At 43.4% G+C, this 22,251-nt stretch overlaps 2 protein-coding genes across 3 annotated transcripts in view; both read left to right on the top strand.

The window, feature by feature from the left end:
* The window catches only part of LOC147022171 (epithelial sodium channel subunit gamma-like), a 64,393-nt gene extending 56,457 nt beyond the window's left edge, over positions 1–7,936 (top strand). The window contains 2 exon segments of the mRNA XM_085892826.1: positions 6,907–7,235; positions 7,237–7,936. Coding sequence (XP_085748952.1) covers positions 6,907–7,235; positions 7,237–7,267 — 360 coding nt within the window. The 3' untranslated portion in view covers positions 7,268–7,936.
* Positions 7,937–8,938: 1,002 nt separating this feature from the next.
* LOC147022170 (epithelial sodium channel subunit beta-like) overlaps positions 8,939–22,251 on the top strand; it is a 36,391-nt gene continuing 23,078 nt past the window's right edge. Inside the window, exons 1-2 of one of the 2 annotated variants that reach the window (XM_085892825.1) lie at positions 8,939–9,181; positions 11,955–12,281. In XM_085892825.1, the coding sequence (XP_085748951.1) occupies positions 11,971–12,281 (311 nt within the window). In that variant the 5' untranslated portion in view covers positions 8,939–9,181; positions 11,955–11,970. Of the gene's footprint in view, positions 9,237–11,954; positions 12,282–22,251 lie in introns of both variants that reach the window. The other variant, XM_085892824.1, reaches the window with a different exon arrangement.

Below are 22,251 nucleotides of genomic sequence, written 5' to 3'. Positions count from 1 at the left end.
ATGTCAGGCTCCCGGATGGCAGGGAGACCACTGTGTCGGTTCGCCATCTGGCTCCCTCAGGTACTCCTCCCGCCGGTACACCACCTTCTGGCACTCCTCCTTCTGACATTTCCCCCCCAGGAACTCCGCCAGGCGACGGGGCTGCCGCGTTCCACCCGAGAGCGATCGAGGAGTCATCCCCGGCACAAGTCGAGGCTCACCAAGAGGATCGGGAGTCTCCCTCAAGTGAAACTGCCGTTTACTCCCGGAGAGGTCGACGAATAAGGCCCCCTCGACGACTCAATCTGTAAAGGGGATTATCGGCATTCTCGCTGCTCATGCTCCTATATGCCCATTATATCATATATCGATGCTCATTTCCATGCTCCTACAACTTAAAATAATCACTGCTTGGCATGTATGCTTCTGTAGATCTATTAGTCCGCGTTGCTTGAAATGTATACTCCTATAGTGCTAAAGCAATCATGGTGTGTAAGATGGGCCCCGAGTTACATTTTAAAGGTGGGGAGAATGTGGTGAATTGACGTGAATTGAGGGACATGACGCGGGATCACATGTTGTGCGTCTCGCGTATAAGGGGAGGTCTCTGCGGCACGAGTGATGGTCCCCGGGGCATTGCTATTGACATCGGCTGTTCACTTGATGCTCGTTAACTGAAGGTGCTCATTGACTGAAGCGGCTCCAATCAAATGGAATAAAGCCTAAACTCTGAAGGTTCATCTCTCGCTTTCATTTCAGGCCCTTTGGTCAAACTTTGTGAAGTGAGAGCGAGAGAAGAACCTTCAGAGTTTAGGCTTTATTCCATTTGATTGGAGCCGCTTCTACGGGCACACCGGGGAATACAGGTTCAGCTAGGAGTACATAAGCAGTAACGTATACATGTGCGATTAATCATTGCAGACTAAATCCGCGTAAGCACGGAGTTCGATATAATCTCCATTCTCACCAGTCAATGAGCACCTTCAGTCAATGAGCACCAAGTGAACAGCCGATGTAAATGGCAATGCCCCGGGGACAATCACCCCGCACCGCGGAGACCTCCCCTTATACGCGAGACGCACAACATGTGATCCCGCGTCATGTCCCTCAATTCACCTCAATTCACCACATTCTCCCCACCTTTAAAATGCAACTAGGGGCCCATCTTACGCACCATGATTGCTTTAGCACTATAGGAGTATACATTTCAAGCAACGCGGACTAATAGATCTACAGAAGCATACATGCCAAGCAGTGATTATTTTGAGTTGTAGGAGCATGGTAATGAGCATCGATATATGATATAATGAGCATATAGGAGCATGAGCAGTGAGAATGCCGATAATCCCCTTTACAGATAGAGTCGTCGAGGGGGCCTTATTCGTCGACCTCTCCGGGAGTAAATGGCAGTTTCACTTGAGGGAGGCTTCCGATCCTCTTGGTGAGCCTCGACTTGTGCCGGGGATGACTCCTCGATCGCTCTCGGGTGGAACGCGGCAGCCCCGTCGCCCGGTGGAGTTCCTGGGGGGGGGAACACCTGGGGAGGGGATGTCAGAAGGAGGAGTGCCAGAAGGTGGTGTACCTGCGGGAGGAGTACCTGAGGGAGCCAAATGGCGAACCGACACAGTGGTCTCCCTGCCATCCGGGAGCCTGACATGAGCATACTCTGGATTAGTGTCAATGAGTTCGACCCCCTCCAACAGGGGTTCATACTTGCTTTGTCGTACCGGGCGTTTCATGAACACTGTTCCGGGATGGGTCAGCCAGTTGGGCACCGATTGGCCGTCAACATAACGTCGCTGGTGAGTAAACATTCATTCGTGAGGAGTTGCATTGGTGGACGTGCAGAGCAAAGAGCGTATGGAATTCAGAGCGTCGGGTAGGGTAACCTCCCACCGCTCGGGGCCCAGTCCTCTTGATTTCAACGCCAGAGTTACGGCTTTCCAAATAACCCCGTTATACCGTTCCACCTGCCCGTTACCCTGTGGGTTGTAACCCGTCGTTTGACTAGTTGCTATGCCGAGCTCTAGTAGGAATTGTTTTAGCCCGGCCGACATGAAACACGGCCCTCTGTCTGAATGTATGTACGAAGGTTTCCCAAACATAGCGAAGAGGTCAGAGAGACATCTCACGACAGTGCCCGAGGTCATATCCGAGCACGGAAATGCGAAAGGGAACCTTGAATATTCATCAACAACGGTGAATATGTATCTGTTGTCTGTCTCGGTCGGCAGGGGCCCTTTGAAGTCGATGTTTAGTCTCTCGAAGGGGGAAGTGGCCTTGATCAGTCTGCCAGATGCCGCGCCATAGAATCTGGGTTTTAGTTCAGCACAAACAGGGCATGAAGCATTCATTTGTTTAATATCTTCAACAGAATAGGGAAGATTTTGTCTGCGCATGAAATGTGCCATTCTGGTTACCCCTGGGTGGCAGAGAGACACGTGTAGGTCTTGCAAAGCCCGACTGATTGTTGCCGAACTGTAGACCCAAGAGAAGGTATCTGCAGCAGGGTTTTCCTTCCCGGGCCGGTAAACAATGTCGTAACTGTAGCAAGCTAGGTCTATCCGCCATCTCATAATTTTTTCATTCTTAATTTTCCCGTTATTTTTCCCATCAAACATGAATGCCACGGATCGTTGGTCCGTAACGAGCGTGAAGTGGTTTCCCAGTAAATAATGTCTCCATTTCCGCAGCGCTTCGACGATGGCGTACGCTTCCTTCTCTATCGCTGAGTGTCTCTGCTCGCTTCCAGAGAGAGTTCTCGAGAAGAACGCGACGGGTCTCCCAGACTGATTAAGCGTAGCAGCTATGGCGTGATTTGAAGCGTCGGTTTCCACCACGAAGGGCACCGAGCTATCGATCGATAAAACCACGGCATTACTGATATAGTCTTTGAGGTTGTGGAAAGCTGTTACAACAGCGGCATCTGGTGGAAAGTTTTTGCAATGCACTAGGGGATGTATTTTCTCGGAGTATTGCGAAATCCATCTCGCATAGTAAGCAAACATGCCGATCACCCGGCGCATCGTCTGCAGGTCCTGAGGTGGTGGTAGCTCACGGAGCGGGCACAATCGTTCAGGATCAGGCTTAATTGTGCCGTCGGCTATTGTGTAGCTGAGAAGGTCAATTGACCTTGCCGAGAATACGCATTTCTCATAGTTGAGAGTCAGATTATATTTTCTAGCAATGCCCAAGAATCTGTCCAGATTCATATCATGTTCCCCCTGATCCCTACCGCACACTGTGACATTGTCCACGTAAACAAAAGTGTCTTTGAGGTTTTCATCTGAAATGATGTCGTCCATAACTCGTTGGAAGCAAGCTACTCCATTCGTGACACCGAATGGTATCCTTCTGAACTGGTAGAGGCGCCTCCCTGCCTGGAATGCGGTGTAAGGTTTGTCTTCCTCTCGGATGGGAATTTGGTGATAGGCGCTTCGCAAGTCGATGGTGCTGAATACCTTATAATTGGCCACGCGTTCGACCATCTCGTCTATGCGCGGCAGGGGGTAGGCATCGAGTTGGGTAAAGCGATTGACCGTTTGGGAATAATCGCAACCATTCGTTTCTTATGGTTCTGACTGCTGGTTACTAACACCTGTGCGCGCCATGGCGAATCGCTCGGTTCTATAATTCCTTCTTCCAGTAATCGCTTGGTTTCCGAAGTGATGAAATTCATGTCAGCAGTGGTATATCGCCGCGATTTGATCGCTATCGGTTTGCAGACCGGCGACAGGTTAGCGAACAGCTGGGGGGACGTCACCTCCGCGGTGGTCAACGCATTTAAAATTAGACGAGGCTTGCTTCCTCCAAAGGGTATTTCAACGCTCGTGTGCTGCTTGAGGACATTATGACCCAGAATTACGTCTGCGCACAAATCACGAAGCACCAGTACCCTTACATCCCGATGCGTGTACCCTTTTACGTCCAATTCAACATTGCAGTACCCTCGTACGCGGGATTAGTCGATCAGGCACTAGCGATGGATACGGCTCAGCAGCAATCTGAGTCATTTGGGACACCGATGCTGCTAATGAACGCTGCTACGATGGGAACCCAAGGAACCCCACTGGCACAGACACAGCCAGACATAGGGGATGGAGAAACACCCGAGGAGCCGGATACCCAGGCCACGTCAAACTCCTCAGCAACTGCTCCGGTTGGTAAATGCTTCTTTTGTGGGTACAAAAGGCACCCTCGTCAAAAATGCCCCGCCAGAGATGCCACATGCATGAATTGCGACAAGAAAGGGCATTATGCCAGGGTATGTAAATCCACTCTAAGGAGAAATAAACCCACTTCTGCGGCTCTCTACTCGCAATATAAATTAACTGCAGCCTCCCCGGGGAATCTATCCAAGGCTATCATCAACGTACGAATTAACGGGCATATGGCTGAGGCACTGATTGATACCGGTTGCTCTGAAAGTTTCGTCAACAGCTCGCTAGTGAAGGGCAGGAAATGGAATAAATTGAAGTGAGGGCGAGAGAAGAACCTTCAGAGTTTAGGCTTTATTCCATTTGATTGGAGCCGCTTCTACGGGCACACCGGGGAATACAGGTTCAGCTAGGAGTACATAAGCAGTAACGTATACATGTGCAATTAATCATCGCAGAATAAATCCGCGTAAGCACGGAGTTCGATATAATCTCCATTCTCACCAGTCAATGAGCACCTTCAGTCAATGATCACCAAGTGAACAGCCGATGTAAATGGCAATGCCCCGGGGACAATCACCCCGCACCGCGGAGACCTCCCCTTATACGCGAGACGCACAACATGTGATCCCGCGTCATGTCCCTCAATTCACCTCAATTCACCACACTTTGGGTATGCTTGTAGGCCTTTGGTCAAACTTTGGGTATGATTGTAGGCCTTTGGTCAAACTTTGTGTGTGATTGTAGGCCTTTGGTCAAACTTTGGGGATTCTTGTCGGCCTTTGGTCAAACTTTGGGTATGATTGTAGGACTTTGGTCAAACTTTGGGTATGATTGTAGGCCTTTGGTCAAACTTTGGGTATGATTGTAGGCCTTTGGTCAAATTTTGGGTATGATTGTAGGCCTTTGATCAAACTTTGTGTATGATTGTAGGCCCTTTGGTCAAACTTTGGGTATGATTGTAGGCCTTTGGTCAAACTTTGGGTATGCTTGTAGGCCTTTGGTAAAACTTTTTGGTATGCTTGTAGGCCTTTGATCAAACTTTGTGAATGATTGTAGACCCTTTGGTCAAACTTTGGGTATGATTGTAGGCCTTTGGTCAAACTTTGGGTATGTTTGTATGCCTTTGTTACAACTTTGGGTATGCTTGTAGGCCTTTGTTACAACTTTGGGTATGATTGTAGGCCTTTGGTCAAACTTTGGGTATGCTTGTAGGCCTTTAGTCAAACTTTGGGTATGATTGTAGGCCTTTGGTCAAACTTTGGGTATTATTGTAGGCCTTTGATCAAACTTTGTGTATGATTGTAGGCCCTTTGGTCAAACTTTGAGTATGCCTGTATGCCTTTGGTAAAACTTTGGGTATGCTTGAAGGCCTTTGGTCAAACTTTGTGTATGCCTGTATGCCTTTGGTAAAACTTTGCGTATGCTTGAAGGCCTTTGGTCAAACTTTGGGTGTGCTTGAAGGCCTTTGGTCAAACTTTGGGTATTATTGTAGGCCTTTGGTCAAACTTTGGGTATGATTGTAGGCCTTTGGTCAAACTTTGGGTATTCTTGTCGGCCTTTGGTCAAACTTTGGGTATCATTGTAGGACTTTGGTCAAACTTTGTGTATGATTGTAGGCCTTTCGTCAAACTTTGAGTATGATTGTAGGCCTTTTGTCAAATTTTGGGTATGATTGTAGGCCTTTGATCAAACTTTGTGTATGATTGTAGGCCCTTTGGTCAAACTTTGGGTATTATTGTAGGCCTTTGGTAAAACTTTGGGTATGCTTGTAGGCCTTTGTTCAAACTTTGTGAATGATTGTAGACCCTTTGTTCAAACTTTGGGTATGATTGTAGGCCTTTGGTCAAACTTTGGGTATGCTTGTAGGCCTTTGGTCAAACTTTGGGTATGCTTGTAGGCCTTTGTTCCAACTTTGGGTATGCTTGTAGGCCTTTGTTACAACTTTGGGTATGATTGTAGGCCTTTGTTACAACTTTGGGTATGATTGTAGGGCTTTGGTCAAACTTTGGGTATGATTGTAGGCCCTTTGGTCAAACTTTGGGTATGCTTGTAGGCCTTTAGTCAAACTTTGGGTATGCTTGTAGGCCTTTGGTCAAACTTTGGGTATGATTGTAGGCCTTTGGTCAAACTTTGGGTATGCTTGTAGGCCTTTGGTAAAACTTTGGGTATGATTGTAGGCCTTTTGTCCAATTTAGGTATGATTGTAGGCCTTTGGTCAAACTTTGGGTATGATTGTAGGCCTTTGGTCAAACTTTGGGTATGATTGTAGTCCTTTGATCAAACATTGTGTATGATTGTAGGCCCTTTGGTCAAACTTTGGGTATGATTGTTGGCCCTTTGGTTAAACTTTGGGTATGTCTGTAGACCTTTGTCAAACTTTTGGGTATGCTTGTAGGCCTTTGGTCAAACTTTGGGTATGCTTGTAGGCCTTTGGTCAAACTTTGGGTATGATTGTAGGCCTTTGGTCAAACTTTGGGTATGATTGTAGGGCTTTGGTCAAACTTTGGGTATGATTGTAGGCCTTTGGTCAAACTTTGGGTATGATTGTTGACCCTTTAGTTAAACTTTGGGTATGATTGTTGGCCCTTTGGTTAAACTTTGGGTATGATTAGTGGCCCCTTGGTTAAAGTTTGGGTGTGCCATCGAGTCATTTAGTAAAAGTTTGGGTGTGTTGGTAAGAAATTGGCTTTCAAGTTATACAATGGGAAGTAAGAGCAAGTATTGTATTCGGAAGGAGAATGAGGCAGTCTGCTCTCTGTTTTTGCAGATTGTTTCCCTGCTGTCCAACTGTGGAGGACAGTTGGGTTTGTGGATGAGCTGTTCAGTGATTTGTATTATCGAGATTATCGAGATATTTGCCATCGACCTTCCTTGGATTCTGCTAAAGAAGATGAGGCGTGGCTGGTCACGAAACGCTACCATGACAGTGACATCTCCCCCGCAAACGGTGGCTCCAGCTCTTGAAGAAGCTCAGTTTGAACCCCCGACCTTCCAATCTGCTTTACAATGTCCCTCATTCCCAACAACTCCCAGCACGCCACCTCCAAACTACTATTCCCTTTCTGTTCGGAGAGAATTGGAATTTGCAAATGACGACTGACAGTCTTGATGGATGGCAGTCCTCTTGAATGTTTATCTTCTTTGCTATTTCTGAATGCCTTTAAACTCTATACTTTGTCATTTAGACGCAGATAATCTTGTCCTTTTAGCTTGGTAATTGTTTGATAACTTCAAATTCTAGTTTCGATTTCAAACTAATCTACTTCATGTTTGCACTTTTCCACTCTATCACATTACCCCTTGGAAATACAAAGGTGATATGTACATCTTGTTCTTTAATTTCACAAACATTTAAATAGGTCGACCCCAAAAGTTCAAAATAATTGGGAATTTCGGTCCAATGGGAGCTTTAATGCTCTTTGGATTTGTTTATTTGGCAAACTTGGACATCCACTCAGTTCGTCTTTTAATATGAATGCAGATTTTTTTTTGATTTGCTTTCTGCCCTCCCCCAACCACCCCAACCATACCACACCGCATGGCCCTTCCATTCCCTCCACTTTCTTTAATTCTCCACACTCCTCTCCTTTCCTTTCTCTCTCCTATCATCCTCGTTGCCCTTTAAGCCATTGTAGTGCATGATGTTGAGCAGGCATAAACAATATTTAGATTTTAACTTTTCATTTTGGTGATCACATGTACACTTGCATTTAATAGGGAAATTGTGGTGTCGCTTTATTTTACAATTGTACATCTCAGCAAAGAGTGTTTGTTTCAATAAAGATTCATCAAAAGCAGTCTACTCGAATGGCCCAGATTGTTACCACCTTGTAGTTGATACGGCCAGAGAAAGTGTTTGGTTCAAGTCTTTCACAATAGGTTGGCCAGGCCTGACGGTCAATTGAATGTGATTTTTGGCAGGAATTTGTCATTTGTTCAGGGTGTTGAAGATAGCTTGCCTGCTCTTCAGGAAGGACACAGTGGGATCTTTAATATCGACCGACTGATGTTAGCAGACGAGATGCCGCATTGTTTGACATCCATCAAAGGGTCGGCACACACAATGATGAATCAGCTCGCTTGTTGCCTGTGAAACACCAGGATGACGGTTTATAGTTGGGTCGGGATTCAAACCCAGGCTAGATAGCTGAGAGGTGCATGTGCATATGTTTAGGTCGCCAGGCCATCCTGCCAGCTCTAAAATCAGATGAAGCCATAGTCCATAAATCTCTGGCACATGGCAACAGGTATTTATTCCATAACTTTCCAATCAATGTATTTTTAAAAGGACCTTGGTTACATATCATAGAATAGGAAGCCTTTTTGGCAAGGTTTGTGTTGTTCTGTGTTGGCAGACAGTTTGAATAATAGGCTAAATCAACTGAAGGTTGACAAAGGTGTTCTAATCGCCGTGGGAAGCAAAAGCTGATGTATTGTACATTGGCTTTGTTGGAGCATTTTGTCAGCTTCATTGATTGGCTTTGGTAAGAATCCAATTTCCTTCAAACAATTTGGCACTTTGACCTAAAACGGTTTTATTAGCATTAGCATGCATATTGCATATACATTATAATTACCGATCAAGATCGGGTTAATAGGACTTTAGTAAACCAGCAAGACCATTTGTGTTCACAGCTGGAGCAAAAATTAACCCGAGAGTGCACCACGGCAATGGTGGGCCAAATTGAAATGCTCTCCCAACGAGATCCAATAACCCGAGAACATTTTGAACGCCCCACGTACAGGTACAATTACACCTGTACACAGAGGTCGTGCCATTGGGTGTTCCGTTTGTCCGAACGAGGCGTTATCTATGTGGGTTTGAGCGCCACGGGCACCTGCTTGAGCAACCAACCTGGAGAAACTGGTCGTGAGAACCGGCTGAGTTTATACATTTTATCATGGAGATCATCAGGCTCGATTTGCCTCATTAAGCTCCACTCGAGCGCAGATAACGAGTTCTTTCTTCATCACAGACGAACCTCCTCCATCATCCAGCTTCTGGCTTGCTCGACAAGCCTCAGACCAGCTTCACAACAAAGGTAGGCAGGTAGATATAGGTAAGCATTCGTACTCAGGAAAGGATCGGTGATTGAGGTAAGAGTAAGGAGTCTTGTCGTTGATCTGTGATTTATAATGTCATTGAAAATGTGAGGAGGGGGGAAGGGTCGTTAAAATCTCCAGGTAGGTTATACCCCGGTACTAAACATTGTACTTCGACCATGAAATAGGTAAATCCATCTTCGATATCATCGAGGCAATCACATCCTCCAAGTTTGGGGTTTGGTACTGCACGAGGCTGAGCGAAGATTTATAAAGCTGGCTGTCCTTGAGGCAGTAATGTGGATCATGCTATAATGGCCTTGGACCGCTATCATTGTCCAGTAAATCGTGATTATGATTGACTATCTATTTTCATGATGTGTGGTATATATCCAAACGATCGTGCAGACTGATCTACAGATCAAGTTTTATACACCCAATTTCTTTCATGAGCAATATTGGGTTAGTGGCTCGTCCTCGTGTACAGGTGTGGCATTTGATGCCCTCTTCCCTTGTCCAGTACCTGTATAATGGTGTACCTTACTGTATTTTCACTGTGAAGCATATTTAAAAAAAAATCATTTCGAATAAAGCAAATTTGGTTTGTGATTCTCACAATGTTGAAAATTTTGAATTTCTGCAGAATAAGATTAATTTTATTTGCCATAATTTCTTGATTATAAAAGTGTATCCTTGTCCTAGAAATGAAATCTTGGTCTTGCTTTACTCAAATTGCAATACATATCATTCATTGGTGACCTTTCTGTCCGGTTGGTGTATATTAAAGGAATGGTTTTAATATATATATATATATATATATATATATATATATATATATATATATATATATATATATATATATATATATATATATATATATAAAAAGTGGTGAACTCCACTCCTACCCGCCCCGAATTATGTGGTTCCATTTTGGTGTGCATTGCATGTTGCCCTGAGGGCATTCATATCACTGCAATGTGTGAATCGGACTAGTTCGAGCAGGCAAATTAACCTCTCAATTAAAGTCATCCAGATTAGTATTATATTATACACCAGCAAATACCACCCATCACTTTGCTGATGTGAATACTAAAGGGGGAGGGAGAAAAAGAGGGGGGGAGGTGGAGAGAGGAGGGATGGGGGATCGAGGAGGTGAGGGGAAGGGAAGGCAGACGTGCGGTGGAGCGTTAATTACCGCCTGGACATGTCTGGAGCCAAGCTGGCCAGAGACAAACCCTACCCGGACACGTCCGGAGACAAATCCTGTCCAGACATAACCACCGTCCGGATATGGAGAGATCCAGATAAGATAAAAGATATAAAAGATTTAGGAGATAGATAGAGAGGAGGGTGCTGCACTGTATTGGTAGAGGGCATAGAGCAAGGATGGGACAAACAGAGACAGAGAGAGATTTATGCTTATGCACACGCACACGCACGCACACGCACACGCACAAGCACACGCGCACACGCACACGCACACGCACGCGCACGCACACGCACACGCACACGCACGCGCACGCACACGCACACGCACACAACACACGCACACGCACACACACACACATTTATGAGTATCGATTACTTACAGAGGTATCCACACTTCATGCAAATGGGCAAGAAGATTCCAACAGTATGCAATATGATGGAGTTACTCCAGCTGGGGCCGATTCTATCCATAGACAGACAGACAGAAAATACAAGATTTATATATAAACACCAAAATGAAGGTACAAATACAAGTTTGTGTGAGGGGTAACATAAACTATGTGGCTGTGGCCTCACATGGGGGAGGCATAAATTCTCTCTGTAAATGTGTACTGTGTAGCACCACCTGGTGGTGGTGGCAGAGGGTATTCCAATTCCCCCCCCCCCTGAGCAACGTGGAGGGTACAGCACTCTTCGCACAGGTAAATTTGTTTTCTTCCCTCCTCTCCCCCCTTTAAAACTTAAATAAAACTCGAAAGCTCCCGCCCGTCCACGCAAGGCCCATCACATCCGCTTTGGGGATAAATAAAATTTGGCAGTGTGAGGAGTGAGGAGGGAGACATTGTTAATGGGATATTCATCACAGCCTTTGTAGATACTGAATTGTGAATTCAGACACACTCAGACATTCACAACAACACACTCAGAGTAAGATCAAAATCAAAATGCAAAATGGAAAGCCATTTGTATTCAGACATCTTCTTCTTTAGAGGTATTAGGGACAGACATGTGCAGAAATTGACACAGAGCTCTAATCAGCCAATGAATTAATGAATCTTCATGATTGGCTACTAATTGTTACTTATTCTCCTTTCTCTTCCTGTGCAACATTGGGTAAATCTGCTAGTTTGGAAATAAAATGATGATTTGTAATACTGCCTATCACTGGGTGGTGCTAAACGATAGACATGAATATATAGACAGAATTGGGGTCTTCCCCCCTCCTCCCACCCCCAGCCTGAACCCTTCCCTGTAGGTTTGAGAATATTTTCTTGAAATTCCATTTGCCAAGAGGATTCCAAAGGTATGCAATATGGGGTTACTAAGAGTGGGGCCGATTCTATCGATGGACAAACAGACAGACAGACAATACAACTTTATATGTACTGCTATTTTTATATATTATTATTGTTTATATAAACTGCCCCTGGAGATGGAGACATGGTGATTCTGGTCCAGGTTATTTATGAGTAGTCCACTGAATATGTACTATAATAAACCCTTTTTATATTTGAAGGAATTTTTGTGCATCAGTCTTGTTGATAAAATCGTGATGTCATTCAGAGTCCTGCAAGAGAACATGTGGCTCAGGAAGTACATGACTCGAGCGCTGCATCGAATCCAAAAGGGTCCACTTTTCACCACCTCGGAGCTTCTCATCTGGTACTGCCAAAACACCAACACCCATGGGCCTGGACGTATCATAGCTGGTGGTCCAAAAAAGCGCACAGCTTGGATGCTCATCACACTCACCGTCCTCTGTGTGATGCTGTGGCAGTGGTATGAAATAGCGCAAGAATACCTCTCGTATGGAGTCACAGTGACTGTGACCATGGGCTTTCAAAAGCTAAACTTTCCAGCTGTCACGATCTGCAATCTCAACCCCTACAGGTGAGCAAGCATCGAATAATCTGGATACGGTGTCAGGCTTGCCTCCTGGAAATGGCCATTATTATTTTTTGCTTCTCAGTTTTCTTTTCAATATTAGTTTTCCAACTACTATGCGGTTGTTTTTTTATGGTCACAATTTATACACTAAGGCGAATCGGCCCAGGAAAATCCCAAATGGTTCTCCACTGGTGATTAACATGTTCACCTTGCTTTCGCCAGCAAAAGTACGATACACTGCGGTGAATGCTCAGCAGTCTCCTCGGCAGTCTCCAAACACCAGGTTGACATGATTAGTCTTGCCCTGAAGGGATTGCTAAGACTATTGTAACACCCGCATCTGTCACTTTCTGTCTGCCTGTGCATGTGTCTGCGTCTATATATTTTCGCTTAAAAATGGTTTTACTTGCAACCGCTTATCTGATTGATGTGCAACTTTAAACATAGGAGGAACTCCCCATGGAGAATATTTTATTAATAACTCTGACATCATCGGTCACATGGTATGGCAGCCATATTGGATTAAAGGAAAAATATTGGATATCTCCGAAACTGCTTAACAACAAAAAAATTGAAACTTGGTACATATCAACTCTCCATGGAGTAGAAAGGGTGATAATGATGATGTCTTCAGTGAAGTGGTATTCCAGCCAGATTTGGTTGAATTGAAATCCTTATCCAAAAAATCTGAAACTTTGTATATCTGATCTACAACCCAATGTGAGAGTGTGTAAATAATTTATGACATCATTGATCACGTGGTCTGGTGGCCATATTGGATTGAAAATAATAACATTAAAAAAATGTTTTCCTGAACTGCCTGACAGATCAATGCAAAACTTCATATATATGATTGATTAGCCATGGGGAATATAGGTTTTTTTTTCATATTCATCTTCATTGACACAATTTTCCCCTAATGTGCACAAAAGTGGTCATTAAATATCAGCATAATCAATCAATAAAGCAACAGATAATGGCAATATATGTGACATAATAGGGTGCATGGATGATATTGGTATGTGGGCCATAGTTGTGACGTGTTAAATTAACGATGGTATGTTGGTTCAGAATGAGCATGTGAGTCGAGATTATGCCCTCCACCGAGTGCTGTTCTTGTTTCCGATGTTTTAAATTCTCACATTTAGATGAAATAAAAATCTATTTTTTATCCCAAAAACTCAACAGCCACTTCTCATATAGTTCTAATATAATAAACAGGAATAGATTCCTGCATGGGGCTGTGCTGGTGTGAAAAAATCTTGACTCAACCTGGGAATCGAACCCAAGGACCTCATCAGCAGCAAAGAGACAACCCACTTAGCTGTAGTTTCTTAGTAGCTTCTCATGCTAACATTGCAAATTTTATAATTATATGCCTGATAGGCATACCCAAATTTGTGCGACATACGAAAATGTCTGTTAGAGATCAATGTCATCTATATAATCTATATTAATATTTCGGCATGCCCCTTTTTTTTTGTTCCACCATCAGATTTTTGTTACTGCATGAAATGAAACAAGCTTTGACATATATAGTAATGATATTATTGTCTTCCTTAAGAGGCCCCTCAAAATTCGTTTTGATGATTATGGTAGTTAAACAGTTCATGTTCTCCATTTGCAAAATGGGAGGAATTATTGCACAAAAAAAGAAATAAAAATGTTTCCCATTTTTTAGAGGACCACTAAGATGAGTTCGAAAAACCTTTTGTAGAGTATGTTATTATTAATCACTATACGCCATAGTAAATTGCTCATGTTATTGAGCTGTCAATAATCTATCAATCATTGACATATAATAAATTTACTTTAGTATTCATGTCTCTATTTCAATGCATAATATCAAGCGGTACCTTCATGATGACCTAATAAAACCGGTCTCGATGTCCGTCCATCCGTATATCTGTTCACAATCAAACCGATCGTGATGCATTTTAAGGCTTTCCAAGAGCTTTGGAGAGATTACCTCCAATCCCGCACGGTGCTGTTTTTATTATTCCTACTGCACTTCATTAGAACATAGATCGTGGATGGATGCGCAGATCCCAGGAGAACAACTATAGCTGTACAGAACAATTCATATTATCAATGGATAAAAATGATATTTAATTGATATTATAATAAATTGTTTATTTAAAATATCTTCAAATTTTGTGAGTTTTTAGTTTGTTGTGAAATATTAGGTCCTCGGGTCTCCGCATAGTGGCGTACAGGCTTAAGTCGTACTTCTGTTTACTACCGTAGAAAATCAGAACCATCCGATCGACATGCTCTTAACAGTTTCAGAATCAGCTAACATGTACAACATATGAATATGTAGACGAAACTGATCCGGCCAGCTAAAATCTACAAGATATGAATATGTACACGAAACTGATCCAGCCTTTTGGATCACTTTAAAGTAGGGTGCCCTGTAATTTTTAATGCGCTCTATGGATCCTCCGGAACTCATGAATGGTGCACGTTGTGTAGTCACTAAACTACGTGGTAATGTCATCGAAGTGGAGCTACTGCGGGACAGTCGAAGGGGAAAACCTGAATGATAATCAATGGATAAAAATGATATAATATATTGTTTAAAATACATTCATGCAATCTGTCTTACCATATGTTGCCAGTGACGCCCGGCAAAGACGGGCACTTTTACTAGTTTAATATAATGGCAATATAACAAACTACATATATATATATATATATATATATATATATATATATATGTTATTAGAGGGGTGTGCTTACACATTGTGTAAGCATACGAACCATGTTTCCTCATTGTCTCAGGTCGCTCACCTGCATTTGATTTTTCATTTTTTTTTTTTTCATTTATTTATATTTCCATTTATGGATGCTTTCCAATGGTTCTGTGATTTTTTTTTCCTGATGTATCAGCCTCGATGTCTGTCAGCACACAAAATTACTATGCTTCACCATTGTCTCAGGTCACTCACATGCATTTTTTTTCATTTTTTTTCCATTCAATTATATTTTCATTTATTTGTTTATATTTTTTATTATTTATGATTTTTTTTCTTCCTTTCCGGCGTTCTGGCTTCGATGTCCATTGGCATCCAAAATTTGAGCTTTCTACATCACCAGGAAGGCACCAATCTTTAATATCAGTCAGTCAGTCAGTAAATGAGTCAGTGGTAAGAAAGAGCTTTATATATTAGATATACACATACATCAGATATGTATGTACAGTATGGAGCAAAAGTTTAGATTATTCCAATGATATTTATAGTTGGGGTAAATTCATCAAATTATCAGTGATAAGTCATATGTGTTTATTATTATAAATTGACTGATTTATAAATGCACTTGAAACTAAATGCTTAAATGAGAACCCAAATGTTCTGACCATTTTGATGCTAATCTTTCCCTTGATACCCTACAAAATAGATATGATGTGTCGTTTTTCTGAATTATAAAGCAGGTAAATTTGCGATTAAAAGTTGAAAACTTCTTCAGAATAGCCGTGACACCGCACACTAAAGTAGCTCACAAAATCTGCACTGCATACGGTTATATCGCGATAGGGTTTAACTCAAACGGCGAATAATTTTCCATTTTCCACATAAATGCTGAGTCGATGCATCCTTGGTGGTTGTTGTAATTAAATACAAACCAAGATGGTTTATGCAACACCAATGGCAGAGAGAGACCCTAAGTTTGCCAGAAATTGGACGAGGTTTGTCTGACATGCTCAAATGTGGATAGGGCTACAAAATATTCACTTTTCTGCTTGGATCATTTTAGAGAGCACTGTTGTGAATCAACAGAGATCTTGTGGTTATCTGCCACAATTGAGAGGATGATATCCCCAACAATTAGGCGGAAGAAACAGCCATCACTCAAAAATGTAACACCATCTCTACCCAGCTCCCAGCACATATACACAGACAATTTGAGCAGTTAATGAAACACCTGTTGCCATTACCATGCAGTTACCACAAGAGCACCTGAAAATAATTATCACCACCAATTTCTTCAAATCAACTGAACCACTATCTATATATAATACTAGATGACCTGTGAACCCGTTGGGTTCCCATTGTGACAGCGGTTGATAAAAAAAAAAACATCATTTCAAAAAAGAAAAAAAAAGAAAAGAAAACAGATAGCTCAAGCAAACTACACCCTTGAAGTTGTTTGCATTGATCAAATAATGTACTCCCGAAGAGTACTTGACTGAATCAGGAATGGATTTTAAATATTTTTTTCGTTGCCCGATTTGAACAAAACTTCATACTGCACACGGCAGGAGAATGGTAAGTAAGGTGGCCCTAAAAATTGTGTGCTATCATGTACCGTTTTGGCTGTATTTCGGGAACATACATACATACATGTATACAAGATGAGAGTTCTTGTAATATATAGATGTAGTGGAGAGGAATTTACTTCGCATTATCATTATCATTATCATTATCATTATCATTATCATAATCATAATCATAGGTATCATTTACTTCTCCGAAAGGGTTTGACTGAGGACGCTAAAACTTCCAGCCCCCCCCCCACCCTCCACTATCCCGTCACAATCCCCCATCCACCACCATCCCACATCCCCCTCTCCACCATCCCCCCACAATCATCACCACCCCCCTCCACAATACCCCCACAATGCCACAACCCCTCTCCACCATCCCCTCACAATCATAACCCCTACAATATGCACCACCATCCCACAACCCCCCCTCCATCATGTCCCTACATGGGGGGGGGGGGTGCTGTGTTAGTTCGGTAGGGATTAAGGCAAATTTCCCCCAGTATGTGATTGCCTCCTGTGACCTCATCTCGGGGCCTCAGAAATTGGCCCGTCCTATGGTCAAGCAGATAGGTGGCACCCATTTGCTGCGAGTGGATCTAGTGTAAGAGAGGAGCGGGGTCAGTAGGTTCATTCGTGAGAAGCTGCTTGGTGTTTGGTGAGCCTTGGCATTGAATATCACCAAACGAATACCTCACGCACGCTTCCCGCCAAGAGAGTGGCTTAACGTAATTTTGGGTATGGTTTCCCGTGCAGGATGATGCAGTTCAATCCCCAAGCTCAAAAAAATCATCTCTGGACATAAATCGAAGTGTCAGAATAAAGGGAGGGTTTTTATTTTATTTTATCTTTCCCTTTGTCTGTTTTTTTAACTGTGTGTGGAGATGTCTCAACTTTAGGCTTTAGTCAACCTCACATTTTTATTATCATGTTTTCATTAAATTCCATTAATAACATTTGATTTATGTTCATTAAACCTTTCTTTATTAAAGCTGTTTGTGTTTGTCTATTCATTGTGAGTTTGAGTATAAACCATTCTGCTTCGTCTGGTAAACGCCTTTGCTGCCCTCAATCCCACGCGCTATTAATCTCCAAGGAACAAACTGTTCGACTATCCGTCCAGGTCAGTGTTGAGTCCGCTCTCACCCCCGCCCCCGAATCACGACAACTGGGTCAAGGGTCTGGAGATCGGTTTTAATTATCTGACCGTTCAGTCGGTCAGTGTACAGACATAACACTTTCCCCCTCTTTGGAAAGTTACGGTGTGGAAGGAGGACACAAAGTCGTGTATAACCTGGCCGGGGCCAGACCTAGACAGGCTGAGGTTGAGACCCATCCAGTGGAGGCTGTGGCCTGGGCAATGGAGCAGCAGGTATGTCGAGTTGTGCATCAGCCAGCAGGATGACAGGCGCACATTGCGAGGCTACAGGCACGTCCAGCAACACTGCTGGCAATGCCAGGGGAGCAGGTACATTCACGCCAGAATCCGAGGGAGCTGGTCCCTTCCGTCATCAGTGAGCATGCCAATAGGACCCACCAGTCAGCTGAAATTTCGCTGGGCCCAGTTGATGGCTGACCTGAAGGGGCATGGACCAGAAGGAGCACAATTTGTTGTCACGATGAGGGCGATGAGTTCTGACCCAATCCAAGATCTGGATGGTGGGCATATTAGCCCTGCATGCCCTGTCAAAGCACTGTTTCATCTTGCATTTTGGCACTTCTTAACTGCAGCCTGAGTGTTGCTCGCAGGAGCCTGGCTGCTGAGGGCCAAAGCCTATCCAAGGGGCTGGGAATGAAATTGCCCTCCCGAGATAGGCCAGAGCAAGGCACATTTACACTTAATTTACATCATATCCCTTTGAGTTAAAGCCAAGGTCAAATGGCGGTCTGAAATAAATAACATCATCAAGGTCAAATGACGGTGAGAAAAAAGAAAAGTGTTTTTTTGTTTTTTTGTTTTTTTGGTCATCACTCGATTTTGCCAATGCGGAATCTCAAAGACCATTTGGCCTTCCAAGATGTTTTTGTATCGTAACAGTGTACCTGATATTTGATCAGTGTCCTTGACCTACTTTTCTCAGATTGTGACCAAATTAACAAAAAACACATTTTTGATCATAACTTGAATAATTTTCCTGAGTTTCATGGATAGACTGAAGATGGGGACATAATTTTTTTTAGTTTATACGCTATCCCTAAACATTGAAGGTCAAGGTCATATGGTGATCTGAAAAAAATATGGCCATCATTGGATTGCAGGCCAAGGGAAAGTCATGGGTGATTGCCAAGGGCAAGCCGGGGGAGGCTTACCCTTGGCGCTCATTTTATGATTGCAGATGTCCTGTTAAATGTGATATTAGATATGCATGGCTATTATGTTTAGATAGACAACATCTACCTCCCTTATTGTCTGGATCTAAACACTGCCATCCCTTCTGACCTTTATTTGATGTGTAAACCTTTTGTATCTGTCTGAAATGCTGCTTTTTCATGCTCACAAGGCAGTGGAGCCCAAGTTTAGGTGGGAAAACAGTGACCTGGGCCACTTTGCAGAAGAGGGGGCCACCCAAGTGACAACTAGCGGATGGGAGGTCCCTCACCCATGAAGTGGAGCATGGACCAAGAGCAGCCAAGTAGGAAGGGGGTAAGTGTGTAAACACTGCCAGTGGGGACCGAGATTATAAAAGGGTGTGTAGTGAAGAGCAGGGGAGCAGATGCTGGGACTGATCACTACAGGAGAGTGCATGAGTTTGCAGAGCTGCTGTATGATGCCACACCTCCACCCTCGAGTACCACATGGTACTTGGACACACAGGGCTACCAACCTCCACCGGACGTGGCTGCCATGATGCAACCCTGCATCAGTTCCTGCTGTGTCCCGCCGGGCACAGTGGGAGTATTTCCGTCTTGTCAGCCTCCATGTCCCTCTCGTGTGGTGTGATTGTTTGGATCCTAAATGAATAGATAATTAAGGAATCTGTGTTTGTTCATTGGTTCGTGGGCACATATTTCAGGTAGTGGCTAAAGGGATTACTTATATTGTTCATTTCATTGCTGGTTGTTATTTCTGACTACTTCCTTCTGTTTGTTCCCTGCGCCAAAACTGTTTCTAAATACATTTGGTTTCAGGTGAATTCTGGTTGTCCTGGTGGCTTCATTTAGTGATTTTTAAAATATCCTATTAATGGTGGTTGGCTGTGATCCATACCGCTAGATAAGATTGTGTCAGTGACTCAGGCTCGTTCAGCCCGAGATTAGATCAGTCACATGATCGCCTATCGGCGCAACACTCACCTGATTTGGAGACTCCAACCTGTACAGTAATGCAGCTTTTGATTCAAGGATCCGGCAGAGTTTTGTCAAAATGGGTGACTGTCATGGTCCCTTTGATGCAACTTGCCAGCCTCGAACCGGGCAACCAGAATGATCAACAACTGGAATGATATATTATATCCCTGAGCCCCAAGAAGCACAAGAAGCACAAGCCTTGCTGGATGTTATGTTTTTTTTTTACAGCTGTGTGCTGCTAGGATAGCTTGGAGGTTACACAACTCACCTCTGAGCTGTCTAGCTTGGGTTTGAATCTTAACCCAGGCCCAGCTATAAACTGTCATCCTGTTGTTTCACAGACAGGGTGTGGCATCAATGTGTGTACCATCCATTAAGGCCCGGTCACACCTTGACGTTTTAGCCAGCGATGGCAACGTATTAAAATGTATGTAAAACGCTGACTTACGTTGAACTTTTGATGTTTTTTTTTAAAGATTCGGACGTATTTATAACGACTTGGTCTTATGTATAACGCATTGGTAATGGACACAGAACGTTTCGTTGTGTTATAGATAACTTATACCAACGAATGCTGAACCTGTTGTCGGCCTACACAACCGATGCCCAACGATAGTCTAACTTAGGCATAGCGCGTTGCACGCATCGCCGACGATGTCATGACGTAGCCTATTAAAAGGCTGACGCACAACGATTCGAATCATAACTGCCGTAGAAATGGAAGTGACAACATCGCGGTCACACCTTGGCGATCTTGCCAACGTATGCCGACCTAAGAAAAATGTGTCTAAAACGTTGGGGAACGTCAAATACGGTATGAGTAAGTTTGGTATATGTGAGTAGAACGCTAAAGTACACTATCATACGTCATAGTAAGTAGATTACGTCAAGAAATTTTAAACATGTTCAAAATTTTACGACGTACTCGGCGTATGACACACGTTCCGCATGCGATGGGGATAAGTTTTACACACGATATGTGGACGCTTACACACGTCCACAAAGGCTTCTTATAAGCTACTCATAAGTCGAAACACGTCGCGGTAATGTCTTTTTTACGCGAAACGTATTTCTAACTTATGTTTGACGTGCTTTGAACCAATTCCTCACGTAGTCCCAACACACATCGACGTATGTAGACGTATTCCAATGACATCTTCCGGTCGACAAAAAAAAAAAATTAACGTGTTTCTCGCTTACAACTGCCATATAAAGACGTGTTCCCAGCGGTTTTGGGAATTGGTATATAAAAATGCTGCTCATAAAAGGGGAACCCAACAGTGTTTTCGAGTCGATGTCCATGTCAGCAGTAACAGTATCAGTATCAGTATTAGTATTAGTATTAGTATTAGTCGTAGTTTGTTCATGTTTGGCAGTAGTAGGTGAGTGTGAGGGGGAGGGTGTGGGTTATGATGGATCGTCCTTGCGTTTAACGATTTAACGATTTAAATGATAAACTCAACGATTTAAATGGCTGCATCTCCACTATTGAAAGTAGACGCTTGCGCTCAACAATTGGATTTTTTTACACTCAACGACTTTTAAACGGTACCACTCAACTATTTTCATTGTTTACAATGAACGATTTAAATTGCTGTCACTCGCCTTTGTTTTTTGATGCTGGGGTTTGGAAATTTGAAGCGTTTCTTCTGAACGTGTTAAAATGCTCAAACGCGACTATTTTAAATAGACGCTGCCGATGGACAATTGGAATCATAGCCAAGCTAGACATCGAAGTGTGAACATCCTCGTCATGCCCAAGAAAAGTTTGAAGAATGCTGCAAATAAGTGTCCTGGCCGTGGCCGTGGACGCTGACGCAAGGTCGATCCATTATACCGACGTCTTTCAGCCTATGAGTAACTTAAAAGTAACGTCTGTCGAGGTGTGGCAACGATCGCGTAACGTGCCAACAACACGTTAATCATAGGTTAGAAATAAGTTTCGGGTACGCGAAACATTACCTCGGCGTGTCTCAACTTATGATTAACTTACAAGTAGCATGTGTTGACGTCTGTCAACGATCACACAACGTGCATACAACTTGTGGCCAGCGTAGCGGAACGTGTGAGTCATACGCCGGCATACATCGTGAAATTTCAAGCATGAAAAAATTTGAGGACAACCAAAAAGTACAACGTTTAAAGCCAGCGTACAACGACGTATGGCAGTGTTTTTCAGCGTGCTCTCAATGTTATCAAAACTTACCCATAACGTATTCAACGTGTGCCAGCGTTTTAGAAAAAAAAATCAAAAATCGGCATACGTTGGCTAAAATGTGAAGGTGTGACCGGGCCTTTAGAAGGACATTAAGCTGGAGGACCTTTCTGCCAGCAATGGTCGTTGGTGGACATTAATGGTCATTGGTAGTTGGTATTTCAAGCAGAGTAGGCGAGTTTTGACCCTCTGAAGAAATTACA

Source organism: Eptatretus burgeri, chromosome 8 (assembly GCF_056783735.1).
Source record: "Eptatretus burgeri isolate ZD-2024b chromosome 8, Ebu_testis_v1, whole genome shotgun sequence".
In the NCBI taxonomy this organism is placed as follows: Eukaryota; Metazoa; Chordata; class Myxini; order Myxiniformes; family Myxinidae; genus Eptatretus; species Eptatretus burgeri.
The sequence above is the reverse complement of the archived record's forward strand: the minus strand, read 5'-3'. Positions and strand labels throughout refer to the sequence as shown.